The sequence below is a fragment of the Crinia signifera genome, chromosome 1 (genome assembly GCF_055691185.1).
Source record: "Crinia signifera chromosome 1, ASM5569118v1, whole genome shotgun sequence".
NCBI classification, from domain to species: Eukaryota; Metazoa; Chordata; class Amphibia; order Anura; family Myobatrachidae; genus Crinia; species Crinia signifera.
The window spans coordinates 253,691,601-253,708,209 of record NC_139217.1 but is presented as its reverse complement, the minus strand read 5'-3'; the positions used below and the strand labels follow the sequence as shown (position 1 = coordinate 253,708,209).

Below are 16,609 nucleotides of genomic sequence, written 5' to 3'. Positions count from 1 at the left end.
AGCGGGCATCCTGGTTCGCATGGGGACGGCAGTGATGTGGCCTGCGCAGTGTGATCTCTGACCGTCACGCTGCGCAGAGCCGAAGGCCAGATATCAGGAACAGCCGGGCAGCATCACTCAGATGCTGCCCGGCATTAGACTGCGCAGTCGAAACCCGAGATCCTTGGATTGGAAACTCCAATCGCCAAATCCCATGATCCCCCCCCCCCCCCCCATTCCGATCTTGATCCTGGGATTGGCAACCCAACTTGAGGTGTAAGTGCGTTATTAGTTTGCATTACCCATGTACAATCTATATTGTGTGTAGCGTTTTGTATGGTTGTATTGCAGGTGAAGAGCGTGAAACCTTGCCTCAAACAGCTGCAGCAGTGCATCCAGACTATTTCCACTCTCCATGATGATGAGATTTTACCCAGCAATCCAGCTGACCTATTCCACTGGCTGCCTAAAGAGCACATGTGTGTTTTGGTTTACTTGGTAGGTCTCCATTTGCTGTTCTATAAAATATTTATCAAAGGAAAATGTGTTCTCCAGTTCTGTCCAGAATTATAATATAAAAACATTAACCATACATATATTTAAGTTGCATTGAAATACTTTGGATCCTACCTTTTGAAATGGTCCATTAAGGCAGCTTGTTTTTGTTGTCTTGCGGTATGTCACCAGTGTGTGGAAATGTTATCTAGTGTACCGATCAGTTTGGTTTTATTTTCCAAATCAATATGAACAACCCTCTGCCTGTGTGAAAATGTAGGCTACAATCCACAAAAACTGACCTATTGCTGGTAGTGGAAAACCACTGATCTGACATGGACTTTGCCATTCTGGAAAATGCAAAGAGTGTAAAAGTCTCTGTGAGTTCAGTGGTTCTCCACTACCAGCAATAGGTATGTTTTGTGTATCTCTGTATTCATGTTCATGTGAGTTATCTACAGATGGAGCTGCGGTTCCTCAACCTCCCGGTGCGCCACAGCGCTCTGCCCGGGGGTCTAAAAAACGCTGCTCCATCTGTATGTGCTAGCTTGGTAACTATCCCTCCTGCTTTCCCATACGGAAATCCTTAAATAATGGACAGTAAGGGGTTTATTTACTAAGATGGGCATTCTATTGAAGATGGGTTGTTGATCTGGGCAACCAATCAGATTCAATCTTTTATCTTCCTGCAAGTGTTAAATAACAAGATTCTAATTGGTTGCTATGGGAAACATCCCATCTTCAATAGAACTCCCATCTTGGTAAATAAAGCGCAGAGAGGTTCTTTATGGTTAAGAATCACTGTATTCATAAGATTAACAGGAGAGACCTTAACAAATAATGCTACCTTAAAGCGGTCTATTCCTTTCATAAGATTTAAATCAAACAGCATCCTGACTGGCTGAGTCTGATATGTGTACAGTCATAATACTGATCCTTTTGACGTTCATCTTGAAATGTTGACCCCTCGTCCCTGGTAGCCCAGCAGTGACTTGCCTTCCCGTCAGTGGAATCTTCTGGGTCCGACCTCCTATGCTGCAGCATTCCAGTCATTATTGCTACATTATCCGTAACTTTCCCTCTGGTGCCTTACCTCGACCACCACTCAAAGCCCTAACCCTTATGCCCACAACCTAAATCTTTTTACCGGAGAGAAGTAATGTGATCCTATCATTGCTACTGAACATATTTCTATTTCTGAATTATTTACATTTTGTCCCTTTCTGTGTAAGATATTAGGTCCCATGATAAATGCTCCCAGTATTGGCTTGGAAATACTGTAGTTTGTAAGCCTGCAAGCATAGCCTTCCTACCTCTAGGTCTGTCTGTCATTACCAAGTTGTGCTTTCTTACTGCTGCTCCACTTGTAAAGTTGCAGTGGAATATGCAGTGCTATGTTAGTGCTGTTAATAAATGAAAAATGAATATTGTGCTGGAAATTGCTGGTGAAAGTGTAAATTTTTTTCACATTTTCTTTTGTCTGTATTTCCTTTGAATTCCATCATTGTTCTGTTTGGTCTTCAATATGATTTAATATTTTTTTTTTCCACTTTTCATCTGACAGGTGACAGTCATGCACTCCATGCAGGCAGGCTATCTGGAGAAGGCTCAGAAATACACAGATAAGGCACTCATGCAGTTAGAAAAGCTCAAGAGTAAGTATAATGTATGTGCTTGTGTTGTATAGCTCTCCTGCCTATATCCATAATCTAAACTTCTACTGGACCTTTTTTTATTTAACATACCTCAGCAATTCTATATAGTGGTAACACAGGATGAATTGCAGCTTTCCACAAACTATGAACTAGGGATGACCAACCATGATTTGAAATCATTGATGTTTTATGGCCGATGCTGAATACTTTTGCCTTTGATGTGGGAGAACCAGACGGTTTCCCTACATTGACGGCAAAGGAGAACCTATGTTTCTTTCTTTTTTTTTCTTCGATGTGTCAGGACACAGAGCATAGCTCTGCCCCTGACACCCGGAAACCCCACCCCCACATTTTGATTGGCGCTTGGAACATTCAGCCAAAGATAAGGTATAACCATTGGTAGATAAAACTATCGATGGTTATCCATCACATACTTTGACTATTGATGGCTGGGTGCAGAATCGCCATCGATGGCCATCCTTACTAGGAACACAAACACCTTTTAAAACTGCAGGTGGTAGCATGGATCAACAGGATTCAAAATCATAAGGGAGTTTTTGTTTTCGAGGTTAGAATACACAAACACATAGTCCATTTCAAGTGCTGTCTGGCCTTCAATCCATAAGAGAGGAGTTGGTCACATGAAAAAAACTCTGCTTTACAACAATAAAGTTGTTTACTGTTTAAAAAGCAGTCCTCTTCTGATGGTTGCTTTGTTCATCATCCCTTTTTTTTTCTTAATTGACTACATGACTCTATATATCCTTATTTATTTATGAACAGTTTCTTATATAGCACACACACATTTCACAGCGTTTTACAGAGAATATTTGAACATTCACATCAGTCCCTGCCCCAGTGGAGCTTACAATCCTATATACCCTTCCACATGTACATGCACACACAGACATTCTAGGGTTAATTTTGTTGGGAGCCAATTAGTCTACCAGTATATTTTTGGATTGTGTGAGGAAACCGGAGTACGAGGAGAATATACAATTCACAGTTCGGGCCATGGTGGGAATCAAACCCATGACCTCAGTGCTGTGAGGCAGTAATGCTAACCATTAGGGCTATTTCCCATGGTCTGGCTCCTGCCGGGCGGTGAAATCCTGCATGGCCAGGAAGCCGTGCCGCTCACAGTAGTTTACAATGAAGGGGGGTGGCCACAGCCGTCCCTTCCAGTGGTGGGATCCGGCTGCAACTGGGCGGCCGGGCCGTGGCCGTCCCGTGTGAATGGACACATTTGTGTCCATCAACTGCTGTGTGCGGCACGGCTTCCTGGCCATACAGGGTTTCGCTGCCCGGCAGGAGCCGGAGCATGTGAAATAGCCCTTTCACCATCCGTACTGCCCCATATATAAACGTACGTTTTTATGAAGTATGTGGCTGGAAAATGAAAATATTGAACTCTTTATCCTGCGTATTTTGATAATGTATTAACTATGATCAATATTCACATGCTTCTGTACACAATCTCCCATTACTGATGATGCCCATGCATGTAGCTATGTGCATTGTGCGTTTTGAACTAGATGGCATCGAATCTACTTCAAAACGCATACAATGTGCTAAAGCCTCATGCGTCTTGAACTAGATGCAATATAGTACAAAAGTATGGGCAGCACATACATTGTGCTGTGCTTTGGGATGTGTGTGGGAGCGTGCATCGCAGCTATACATCGCACTGTGTATGGGGCGCCTTATGGCTTACCATACTATTCCTTTTTAAACTGGCACATTCATGAAGTACACAGGTTCTGTAACTGTCTGATTTCAAGCCTGTGGTTCACCTGGGTTTAATCGGGTAGATAACTTGTGTAATTCATGAGTATCCTGGCTTAAAGGCATGGTAAGGTAAGCCTGTCATTAATGAACTCATTGTCCTATATAAAACACATTTTATTCAGTCTTCAATTTACTAAAGTATAATCTATATCTTTCTATTCAGGTGTGTCTGCATTTTATCTGTTTCACATTGCATATATGCTTATATAGAATTATTTACATATATGTATTTTTTAAGTCCTTCATGATGCATTCTGCCTGTAATTACTCTATTGCAACCTATAACTATGTTCTAATAAGTTTTATCCAAGTCAAGTAAATGTAGTTATAGGGTAATATTAATTTAGACCAAACCAATTAGTCATTTTTTGCTTAATCCTAGTACAGATGTCTTTGGATTTCATCTTAAAGGGGCTTCTGAACTATATCTTTCACAATATCTTCTAGTGTGTACACTCAATATCCTTAACAATGCGCTCTCCCAAATGTCGTTAACAATAATTGATGTCTGCTGAACATGCAGGTTAAATTTGGCTATATAGCCAAACGATTGCTGGTATGAGCAATCTGAGTCGCAATGCGACAGAATCATTTCCGGACCACCTGCCTAGCCACCCAGCTGCAATAGGATGCAACCAGCAACTGAGTGTGGTATGAGCAATCTGAGCTTGGAGTAACTATAAATGTTTTGACAGAGCATTGTCCATATATGAGACTATTTAGGGCAACAAGAACTGGGCCCATTAAGCTTGAGCCTCGGTCATAAGTGACTCACTCTACGGTCCAAGCCTCATCATAATACTACAACGTTCACTCTACCAAGTTTCAATATTCCCAGATTGGATGAATTATGAGGAATGTCAATTTTCATTTATTATTTATATGTAATTTATTTATTTAGGTCAGCATTCTTACTGTATGAAATTGCATGGTATCATCAATTGTATGTTTTAGATGTGTTTATTTATACTTTTTTGGATCATGTTGGAAAGAGTACATTAAGGGGGATATTCAATCATCGGCGAGCATCTCCCGTCGGGCCCTATTCAATGCGGTCTTCCCCGACAGCATTGAGCAAGGTATCTCGGCAGAACGAGCCCGACATCACAAGCTGTCGGGCTCGATCTGCCGGGAAGTGACGAGCTGCCGGCTGCAGCTCGCCTCTTCCCGGCCGCAACTCTCGCTCCACGGCAGGCGGGACATTGAATTCCGCCTGCATGTTCTCGGTCGAGCTGACCGAGAACGGTACTGGATCACGGTGGTCGAGCAAGCTCGACTGCCGTGACCCTCACATTGAATACCCCCTAAATATTAAATTTATGTCTATGAATTTTCATCTAGTTCATGTATGATTATTATATTTGGCTGAACTGCTTGAACTTTAAACATCTGTACAGCGTCCGACATGTGCATGACATTAGAATGTCACAAAGGCACCTCTCCCGTTGCACACATCTTCCCCACCCCATAGCAGTGCTATTAGGCCACTGAGCCCGCGCTATCCATATATCTCAACCTTTGACCCATAGCCGTATCATTAGCCCCTTGAGTCCCCACTTTTCATGTCTCTGCCTCCTGTCCTATTTACTAACAGCAGTATAATCGGCTCCCCCCCCCCCCCCAATAATGCAGCGTCATTATCCCCTTGTACACTCCCCGTAGGTTACCCCCCCACCTACGTAGCAATGTAATTTATCCCCTTACTCACGCTCCCCATATATTTCTTAACACACACACCCCCCCCCCCCCCCCTTCCATAGCATTGTAATTTGTTGCCTTCCTCCCACTCCCCATACCTTTGCCATGTGTGGCTGCTAGGACATGATCCAAAAACCACCAACGAGTTGAAGAGAAAGCTGGACACAATTGTGATTGTAAAACAGGTCTTTCTGATGTATGGCCACCTTAAGATTGGTCTTTCTGATGTATGGGGGGAGAAACGGGAGGGGGGTGCTTAGACTGGGGGGTTGCCCACAGAGGTGGTGCACAGCTGCAGGCACCACTTGCACACACCTTGATATTGGTGGTATGCCCGTAAATTTTCCGGGACAGCACGGAAAAACTTCCGGGCATACCACTGAAGTGGTTAAAAGTTTATTTTTTCGGGTACTTATGTACTTTAACGGCGGCAGCTGGCCGTCCGCTCCTTCTGGGTCTACATTCTCTCACGCTCACCACACTTTATAAAAGCAACTCCATGCTGACGTGGATAGTTCATACCCCCACTATCCACGTCGGTGTGGAGTTGATTTTATAAAGTGTGGCGAGCGGACAAAGGGGTAGATTTATTATAGTGGCGCGAAAATCAGGCAGGAGGCAGGCGCACAGTACGAAATATCGTATGCCTTCTGCCCCACAGCGCCGCACGTTGGACACCCGCTCGGCGGTTGTCATAGATCAGGGGAAGTGCTATCCCCTGCCATAACGCACGGGGATAGTGCATATTCCCCTGATCGCCAGTTCATAAATCTACCCCACAGATCCGGAAGGAGTGGGCGACCAGCTGCCACCGTGAAAGTACGCAAGTACCTTTTAGGTTTTTTTTTATGTATTTAGGGAAATATAGAAATAATTTTAGTTATATCAGACCTTATTTCAGCTCATTGAATGCTGTAGTGTTCTGTACAGCTGCCTGCTAAGTCTGTGATGGCAGCTACCTTATAAAACTGCCGCAGTGCGCAAGAGGAAACCTAATAGATTGACCTCTCCACCTTTTTTTTCATTGCAGTGCTGGATAGCAGCCCAATCTTGTCCTCCTTCCAAGTTATCCTGCTGGAGCACATAATCATGTGCCGCCTGGTCACGGGCCACAAAGCCACCGCTTTACAAGAGGTAAGCGGTGCTATGAGTGCATATCCTTATGTATTCAGTATTGAAGCCTTTATTATAATTACTCTCCCATTTTGTTTAGATCTCCCAGGTCTGTCAGCTGTGTCAGCAGTCACCTCGGCTATTTACTAATCATGCAGCTCAGCTCCACACGTTGCTGGTAAGGTGTTGCCCATGTGCTGATCTATTGGCATTATTTTATTCAAAACATTTGCAATAAACAAAGTGGAACATAAGTTTATGCAACTATCAAATAATGCTGAGGCACCTTAGAAACTGAGCAATGCACATGTTCTCTGCAGTAACCTCTATAATAATGAGGTCTATCTCTTACCAGAACCATGTTCCTTTCCCTCTAGGGTTTATACTGCATATCTGTGAACTGTATGGATAATGCAGAGGCGCAATTCACAACGGCTCTTAGGGTGAGTTTACAATGTGGAGAGATTTGTTTGTGTGAGCAAAGGTAAAGAATATAGCAGTCCTGGGTGATGTGTATTTCTGCCTCCTGTGTTTCCAGACATCCTATCCTCTTAGGGATTGAGGTATTGGTGACTGCTGGCAGCAAGCTCCCTCAATACTGAGGGAACTGTTTTGTCATCCTCTTCTGCAGTGATACTACATTAATATTTATTCACCAGTGTTTTGAATGTAGTCAAGTTTTGCCTCTTTCATTAAAATGTTTGTATTTTTGACAGCTCACGACGCACCAGGAGTTGTGGACTTTTATAGTGACGAATCTAGCGAGTGTTTATATTCGAGAAGGAAACCGACATCAAGAGGTAATCAGAACCAAATGTCAGACCTTACAGATTGAACCTGTGTGCACAGGGGTGGGCAGCGGTGGGTGCCGGGCTGATGGGTGGGAAGTGGCAGTAGAAGTATTTTCAAAACACTGGTTGAGAGAATTCTCCCAATAAATGTCTGGACAGTCTTTTGAATACTTTTTTAATTTCTGCTGCTGGAATCTGCCACTACCAGCTACCCGGCGCCCGCCGCAGCCCGCCCCCTGCAAATCACCACTGCCCTGCTCTCCAGCTCCCCACCGCTGCTGCAGCTCCTCAGCAGTTTAAATGGCACACCAAGTGGCAAATCGTGAGTGAGCCCTCCCGGGAAGCTCAAGGGCAATTTTGTCCTAAGGACTAGTCGGACTAGTGTATGGGGTCCTGTAGATTTACAAAAGAGATTTCAAACTTGTATTTAATTTTTTGCAATCTGCAAATAAGTGCTGATATTGGCGGTTTAAATGTGGAAGGTGTACAAGTTTATTTTTTAAAATCGTGATTTGTTCATTACTGTAAATACTACAAAATGGCAACATAACTCCAATGGTAAACTTTCATATATAAACTGGTGATGGTAAAGTACACATGCAGGGATTATAATCTAGGGGGGGAGTGTAGCAGCGCTGGTTAGAGTAAATATAATTAAAATACGATAAAAACAGTGCAGATTGGACTGATTGTACAATTTAAAAGAAACAATTTATTAAATGATGAGACCAAAATATGCTGGTAAAACACAAGGGGTAGGTCCTGGGGGGACAAATGGTGTGGGACTGTCCGTTCCTATTACGCCTGGAAATATAGTCATAAAGTGCAAATGTAATATGCGAAATTGGGTTACCGTCCACCTGCAGACACGTTGTAGGGGTGTGATGTAGTTCTCCCTGGGACTCAAGGCCCTGAGTTGGAATGTGGGCCGAGTCACCGTCCAAATGGATTGGCTCTGAAACAGACCAGCCGTGGACTTAATTTCGGGTTTTACCTACCGTGGACACCAAACTACATCCTGAAAGACCCCAACATCATCTTTGGGATTTCCATCCTGGGTGTCTCCCCTACTCTGGACGGTGACTCGGCCCACATTCCAACTCAGGGCCTTGAGTCCCAGGGAGAACTACATCACACCCCTACAACGTGTCTGCAGGTGGACGGTAACCCAATTTCGCATATTACATTTGCACTTTATGACTATATTTCCAGGCGTAATAGGAACGGACAGTCCCACACCATTTGTCCCCCCAGGACCTACCCCTTGTGTTTTACCAGCATATTTTGGTCTCATCATTTAATAAATTGTTTCTTTTAAATTGTACAATCAGTCCAATCTGCACTGTTTTTATCGTATTTTAATTATATTTACTCTAACCAGCGCTGCTACACTCCCCCCCTTTTTTCTTGTACAGTTCGGACGTGACAACTCCGACATAAACCAGCAGCAGCTAGTGATTCAACACAAGTCACAGCGCCACCCACCCCGTACCCCTCCCTTGTGGAGAAGTACAACACTTTTTCTTCAGGGATTATAATCTCACAGCTGCGTTATTATTTAATGACAAAATACTCTTAATTAAAATCATACTTGGTACTTATGTAGTATCTGGGCTGCCGATTTCTAAATCGGGTCGGATCGGGAGATCGCATCGCATGCGACCATGCGATTCGATGCGATGCGATGCGATGACCCGATTTTTCCATAGGAATCAATGTTAAAATGGACTGAGTCCATTTTAACATGGAATTCAATGGGAAAAATGGGTCCTTTTCATACCCCTACTATCCAAGTGGGCATGGAGTTGGATATAAACCTGTGGCGAGCGTAGCGAGCCACCGAGCCCGAAGCGTGGCGAGCGAAGCGAGCCCCGCGAGGGGACGAATACCGTCCCCTCGCGGGGCTCGCTTCGCTCGCCACGCTTCGGGCTCGGTGGCTCGCTACGCTCGCCACAGGTTTATATCCAACTCCATGCCCACTTGGATAGTAGGGGTATGAAAAGGACCCATTTTTCCATAGGAATCATTTTAACATTGATTCCTATGGAAAAATCGGGTCATCGCATCCGATATCGGATGCGATATCGGATGCGATGCGATATCGCATCGCATCGCATCTGATTGTATGCCTTAACTTAAGGCATACAATCAAAAAATCGGCAGCCCAGATACTACATAAGTACCTCATACTTTATATAGGTAAAATGGAACTATGTACAACTAGGGAAGAGGTGGTGTAAATGGTTAAATGCAGCTTTCTGTATGCCTTTTGAAGTCCCCTCGGGTCCGTGCACATCGGACATGAGTCAGAGGTCGCATGCGATGCATCGCATGTGATTTTGCCTGGGATCAGATCTTCATACACTGCTGCGATTTACAAGGGAGCTCCTGCTCACAGATCTAATACTCAGTCCATGCATTGCTCTGATATCTTTCTATTTCTAGGTCTTTTGTGCTTAAAGCTTTCAGTATTATTTAAAGCAACTTTTTTTTTTTTTTTTTAATACAGCTTTATAGTTTATTGGAAAGAATTAACCCAGATCATAATTTTCCAGTGAGGTAAGACTTGTCTGAATCAATATTGTGCATGAAATGAGTTTTTTTCATTTACACTGAGCTGTATAAGCTATATATAATATTGCACAGGAATTTTTTTTTTCCCCTTTTCATTTTATATTTCAAAACTTTGGTTTCACATAAGCCTTTGAGTTGTTTACAGGTCATGTGCTGTTGACAGTGAATTATTGTTCTGACTCTCATTTGATACTGGACTGTTTGTGCTGCTGACTCGCTGCAAGTTGTAGCCATGGTGCATGTCCATGTCTATAGCATACTATATACACAAGATGCATATCACCTAGTGTGTCACACCATGTTATCAAACACAATATGTCAAACATCTTTTTGTGTGTATGTTTTGAAATTCTCGCTCTCTCTATATCTATCTCTATGTGTGTGTGTGTATATATGTATGTATGTATGTATGTATGCACCCTCGGAGACTTAATAAGTAAAATATGTGATGCAGTATCAAAAAAGTTTGATCACATATTTGTGCAACGGAGTTTTACTTATTAAGTCTACATGGGTGCGGGCCATTATTCTCCCTGGATACAGGGCGGGTGACAGCCGGTTGGACGGGCACCGTAGCAAGCAGGACTCAATTTGGAGTGCTTTCCCTCAAAACTGGTCTTTGCAATGATGTAAATTGTATATGACAGAGGGTAGACCACATATTGGTCAATGTTTCACTGCAGCTAGTACATTTTTATCAAGACAAGAGGTCATTCTCTTGTCAACGTGTGTGTGTGTGTGTGTGTGTGTGTGTATGTTGATAGATAGATATAGATAGGTAGAGAGACCGCATGGCATGACTACATCTTGAAAGCTTCAGTGTAAGTTAAAATTGATATATTTTGAATATATAAAATTGTGTTGCAAAGGACATATATATCAGTTGTGAAATGATTGTTTGCTATGAAATACAGATTAAGGTAGCCAATCACCGTCCTAATTGTGTTTTCTTTCTTAGCTCACATTGTCTTCGTGCTGCTGCCTTCTATATACGTGGACTTTTCTCTTTCTTTCAAGGCAGATACAATGAAGCAAAGTAAGTAATTAGCACTATTACAGCATCTGTGTGTATGTATATGTATGTATGTATAGATAGATAGATATATCTCTCAAATGCTGGAAAAGTGTGAATTGCTGTTGCCTTGGTGTCTAAATTACAAAAACGGCACCCCATCTCACATCCTTCAGCCGGCTGAATGCTAGATTTGCACCAAAGTGCTTGCTGTCCTATGGGTCCGCAAACACTTTTGTGTGATATCGTGCAATTATACAGCATGTCTGTTGGCTCGCCGATTTGGCTGGGTCAGAATGTAATTCCAGCCTTAAGCTGGCCATACATCTACAGATTTATTGTCCAATCTGGCTGTTTGGTACAAAAACCTGGTAAGCGATGACTGCAAATGATAGTTGACATTTGCTTTGAAATGCTGGAAAACTGCCAAAAAACAGTCATTCCAATATTATCAGGTTTTTGTTCCGATTAGCCAACCAAATTTGGCAATTGATCTGCAAATGTTTGGCCAGCTTCAGTGTCATAAATTTTGCCATGGTTTTTTTTTGTGCTCCATTCTGTAGTTTTTACTTTTGCATACATTACATATTGTAATTTACTGCATAGTTATGCCAATATGTCTAGCTCCATAAAGGAAAAGGTTCAGTGCTATGTACCCTCAGCATCATGCATAGTTTTAGGAGTCCTCTTTCAGCTGAAAGCCAGTATCGCTGGGGAACCGAGAAGCGCCTGAGTGAGATGGTGCTGAGTAAATTTTCACAAAAGACATTGTTTGGGCTTTGATGTCGTATCTAGGTGCAGCTTACGTTGTGTTTGGTGGGGTTTTTATCCATTCTGTGCACATTTTAATTAGTAACTATCACTGGTCAAAGTAGTACACAAGCTCAGATTGATGTTAAATGGGGGAGGTATCAATGTACTGCTGGGGATGCAGTCAAAATCCTGACCTATAGAATGTACAGGTGAAACAGTCAACATGACTTTCCGTCGACATGGGTTTTTCACTGTTTTTTGACCCGACATGTACTGAAAGGCGGTAGTTCATGCCCTACCATCCACTAGGGCGGGGTGGGAGAATAAAATAGTGTGCCGAGCGCAGCGAGGCACCGTGCCCAAAGCATTGCGAGCGTTGAGGGGCTGCGGTTCACTTCCAACTGTGTCAACATTCAGGTAAAAAAACTGTGAAAAAACCAATGTCGACCTTTTCGACGAAAAGTAATGTTGACTGTTTCACCTGTACATTCTATATGTCGGTATTTTGACCATGTCGGGATTTCAAATGTTGGGATTTTGTCCTTGTCGGTATTCTGACCCATTCGGGATTGTGACCATCGGGATTTCATACCGAATCCGTACTGCTGTGCTCGGCACACTAATATGAATGTTTTTATTATTGTCAAAACAAACTTAAAAAAAAAAAATAAGACAAAGTGAGTAAAAGTAACATTTGCAATTGTGTAACTCACAAGGATGAACTGTTTTACACCTGTTGTGTCAAAAGCCTCATATACGGACTAATACAAGCTTACTAATACTGTATATAGGGTCAGATGTACTTAGCTTGAAATTTGATAAAATGGGGAGTGATAAACCACCAGCCAATGAGCTCCCAACTTCCATGTCACAGGTTGGGTTTGAAAAATGGCAGGTAGGAGCGGATAATGCTGCTTTCCCACTGCCTACACGGGTAAAGACCCGTTTTTTTTAAACGGGTCTTTAAACGGGTAAGAGCCATAAGACTCTTTCCCACTGCAGCTTTTAAACGGTAAATTACCGTTTAAAAGCTGTTTTTGTCACATTCACACTTACCCGTTTAAAAACCCGTTTAAGCAGTGTAAAGATAGGGGGGGGGGAGAATTTAAAAAAAAAAAACGGCGTGGGGTCCCCCCCACTGCCGTAACCAGCACCAGGCTGAAAGAGCCGGGGCTGGTAATAAAAAATCAGGAAACCCGACAAATAGGGGTTCCCTGATTTTTTACAACCAGCCCCAGGCTCCAGGTCCGGGGCTGGTTCCCAAAATACGGGGGACAAAATGACTAGGGGTCCCCCGTATTTTAAGAACCAGCCCCAGGCACAACCAGCCAGCAGGGTAATGCCACAGCCGGGGGACACTTATGATATAAGTTCCCGCGGCCAAAGCATTAACCCTACCGACCAGTCAGCCTGGCCTGGGGGAGTGGGGACCCCCCCAATAAAGGGGTCCCCCCCCTCCAGGACTTACCTGACCAGGCTGAAGCCTGGTGCTGTCCCCGGTGACCCTGGAGCGGTGGTCACCGGGCTGATGGTATTGTGTAAAAAATAGAATAAAAACCATTGTCTTTTACTGGTGAACTATGAGTCCCAGCAAGCCTCCCCCGCAAGCTGGGACTTGGAGAACCACAAGTCCCAGCCTGCGGGGCATTAAAGGGCCCGCTGGGTCTTGTAGTGCCACAGTAAAAGAAAGAGTTAAATAAACACACTGACACACGTGAAAAATAAAAGTTTAATACATACATAACACATACATACTGATACTTACCTATCTTGAGCCCGTAGGTAGCCCTGGTCCTGATGTCCTGGTCCGTGTCGGCGTCTGTATCCAGTCGGCATCCCTGTCGGCGACGGCGTCGGCGGTCCGGAGTCCGAAGAAATCCATTTGGGAAGCTGTGGAAGGAAATCCTACTCACCTGTCCCAGCGCGACGTAGTCCAGGTAAGGTCTTTGCAAAAAAAACAAACCGAACACCCGAACCAAGCGGACACAGCTGAGAGACGCACGGTGTGTTTACATCGTGCGGCTCCGCCCCCGAATGCCGCTATTGGCCGCCTTGCGGCCTAGCGGCCAATCAGGAGCCGCTAGGCCGCAAGGCGGCCAATAGCGGCATTCGGGAGGCGGAGCCGCACGATGTAAACAAACACACGTGTGTCTCCGTCAGTCCGGTCTGGTTCGGGTGTCGGTTTGTTTTTTTTGCAAAGACCTTACCTGGACTACGTCGCGCTGGGACAGGTGAGTAGGATTTCCTTCCACAGCTTCCCAAATGGATTTCTTCGGACTCCGGACCGCCGACGCCGTCGCCGACAGGGATGCCGACTGGATACAGACGCCGACACGGACCAGGACATCAGGACCAGGGCTACCTACGGGCTCAAGATAGGTAAGTATCAGTATGTATGTGTTATGTATGTATTAAACTTTTATTTTTCACGTGTGTCAGTGTGTTTATTTAACTCTTTCTTTTACTGTGGCACTACAAGACCCAGCGGGCCCTTTAATGCCCCGCAGGCTGGGACTTGTGGTTCTCCAAGTCCCAGCTTGCGGGGGAGGCTTGCTGGGACTCATAGTTCACCAGTAAAAGACAATGGTTTTTATTCTATTTTTTACACAATACCATCAGCCCGGTGACCACCGCTCCAGGGTCACCGGGGACAGCACCAGGCTTCAGCCTGGTCAGGTAAGTCCTGGAGGGGGGGGACCCCTTTATTGGGGGGGTCCCCACTCCCCCAGGGCCCCTGGCCAGGCTGACTGGTCGGTAGGGTTAATGCTTTGGCCGCGGGAACTTATATCATAAGTGTCCCCCGGCTGTGGCATTACCCTGCTGGCTGGTTGTGCCTGGGGCTGGTTCTTAAAATACGGGGGACCCCTAGTCATTTTGTCCCCCGTATTTTGGGAACCAGCCCCGGACCTGGAGCCTGGGGCTGGTTGTAAAAAATCAGGGAACCCCTATTTGTCGGGTTTCCTGATTTTTTATTACCAGCCCCGGCTCCTTCAGCCTGGTGCTGGTTTCGGCAGTGGGGGGGGGACCCCATGCCGTTTTTTTTTTTAACGGGTAAAGGGCTACCCCTTTCCCACTGCCGAAAAAACGGCTATAACACGGTAAAAACACTGCTTTTTACACGGGTAACAAAAACCGGTATTTGTTACCCGTGTAAAGCAACCTGGAGCTTTCCCACTGCAGCTCTAGCCGTTTAAAAAGGCTAAAAAAACGGCATTTACACGTGTAAAGCCTGCAGTGGGAAAGGGGTACTAGTTGGTGGTTTATCACTCAATTTTATCGCTTTTGAAGGTTAAGTAAATCTCGCTCATAGTGTTTAAACATTGTCCTTGAAAACAAGTATGATTAGTATTTTTGCATTTATTTTATTGATAAGTATATAATTTGTTAAAGCAGTGGTTCCCAAACTGTGCCGTGGCACCCTGGGGTGCCTCAGGACACTTGCAGGGGTGCCCTGAGTTGTGGCCCAGGACCAATTAAAATTATTTATGATCAATATCACAGGTGAAACCAGTGCTGTAAATGATAACTTAATGTAATAATTTTGTCTGACTTTATCAATAATTAACATTCGGCCTAGGGGTGTCATGAAATAGTTTTGATGCTCAAGGGTGCCGTGATTCAAAAAAGTGTTAAGGTGTACCAGACCATAAATATGGAGCAATATTTATACATATATGTTGCAATAAAAAAAAATCTTTAAAACATTGTCCAGGATTTATGAAAATGATAACTATTTTATTATTTGTTGTACTTTAGTCATTATGGACATACTGTGTTGCCTTCATTTAACAATATAATCATTGGTATCAAAAAACACAATTATTATACAAATAATAACAAAGTGGAAAGTACATTTTCAGTATTGCATGGATAATGCCAGCATGTGTTGAGCACATGGCTATAGAATAAATATTCTATTAAAGTACTTTCTTATATCATGTAGTCACTGCTTCTACATATGGAGAGGTCTCGTCTCAGCCCGGACATGATCTATAAACAGAAGCAGCCATCTTGCTAACTGTATAGAGAATATACCAACATATGAATGAATGAATGAATCCTTTTTATAGGGCATCGGCAATACCCTAAATACATAGTATTAGTATGTAGGATTTCAGCGACCAATGGTGTCACACAATTACTGTGAAATAAAGCTCCAACAACGAACAGTGAATGTGGGTGTATAAACAACGACATGGATAAAATATATTTTAAAGAAAAAATATGGATTCATTTGACAAGTGTAGAAATTACAGATATGTGCATGACCGATAAATATAAAAAAAGGACACCATGTATACTTTTAGGTAAAACTATAAAAGAATTTTTTTTTTATAAAAGATTCAGGGAAGAGAGATGACTCGGTAGTCTTTTTTTATTTTATTTTTGATGCATCAAAGTCCAATGAGTACAGCCATTGCCTCAATTTTGCGCAAACAACCTATCAGCGTCTGTTTCATATACTGTGCTAGATAAAGGAATTAGAAGTTGATGACTGATTTAGGCAACTTCTCAGCTTTACCTCTCTCCAAAATTTGTTACAACTCCCTCTGGGTATGAATGCCAAGAATCCGATCTCTGCTAATGTATGTATGTTGCTCAATTACAGCCAAACCTTAGGGGGCATACACACAGGGCTATTTTGTGCTGTTTTCTAAGTGATCTGTGTACATCTTTTATAAATCAAGCACGGATCACTCGGTGTGTAACGCCCATGGCAATGGCGATGCACAGTCCCATGTGTCACCATC

The 16,609-nt window shown here is 43.5% G+C and overlaps 1 protein-coding gene across 2 annotated transcripts in view; it reads left to right on the top strand.

Moving 5' to 3' along the window:
• Positions 1–16,609, top strand: part of MAU2 (MAU2 sister chromatid cohesion factor) — a 52,246-nt gene that overhangs the window by 14,023 nt on the left and 21,614 nt on the right. For both annotated transcript variants that reach the window (XM_083180273.1, XM_083180266.1), the window contains 8 exons: positions 331–477; positions 2,039–2,129; positions 6,646–6,749; positions 6,829–6,906; positions 7,106–7,171; positions 7,445–7,528; positions 10,029–10,078; positions 11,052–11,129. In XM_083180273.1, the coding sequence (XP_083036399.1) occupies positions 331–477; positions 2,039–2,129; positions 6,646–6,749; positions 6,829–6,906; positions 7,106–7,171; positions 7,445–7,528; positions 10,029–10,078; positions 11,052–11,129 (698 nt within the window). The remainder of the gene's footprint in view (positions 1–330; positions 478–2,038; positions 2,130–6,645; positions 6,750–6,828; positions 6,907–7,105; positions 7,172–7,444; positions 7,529–10,028; positions 10,079–11,051; positions 11,130–16,609) is intronic.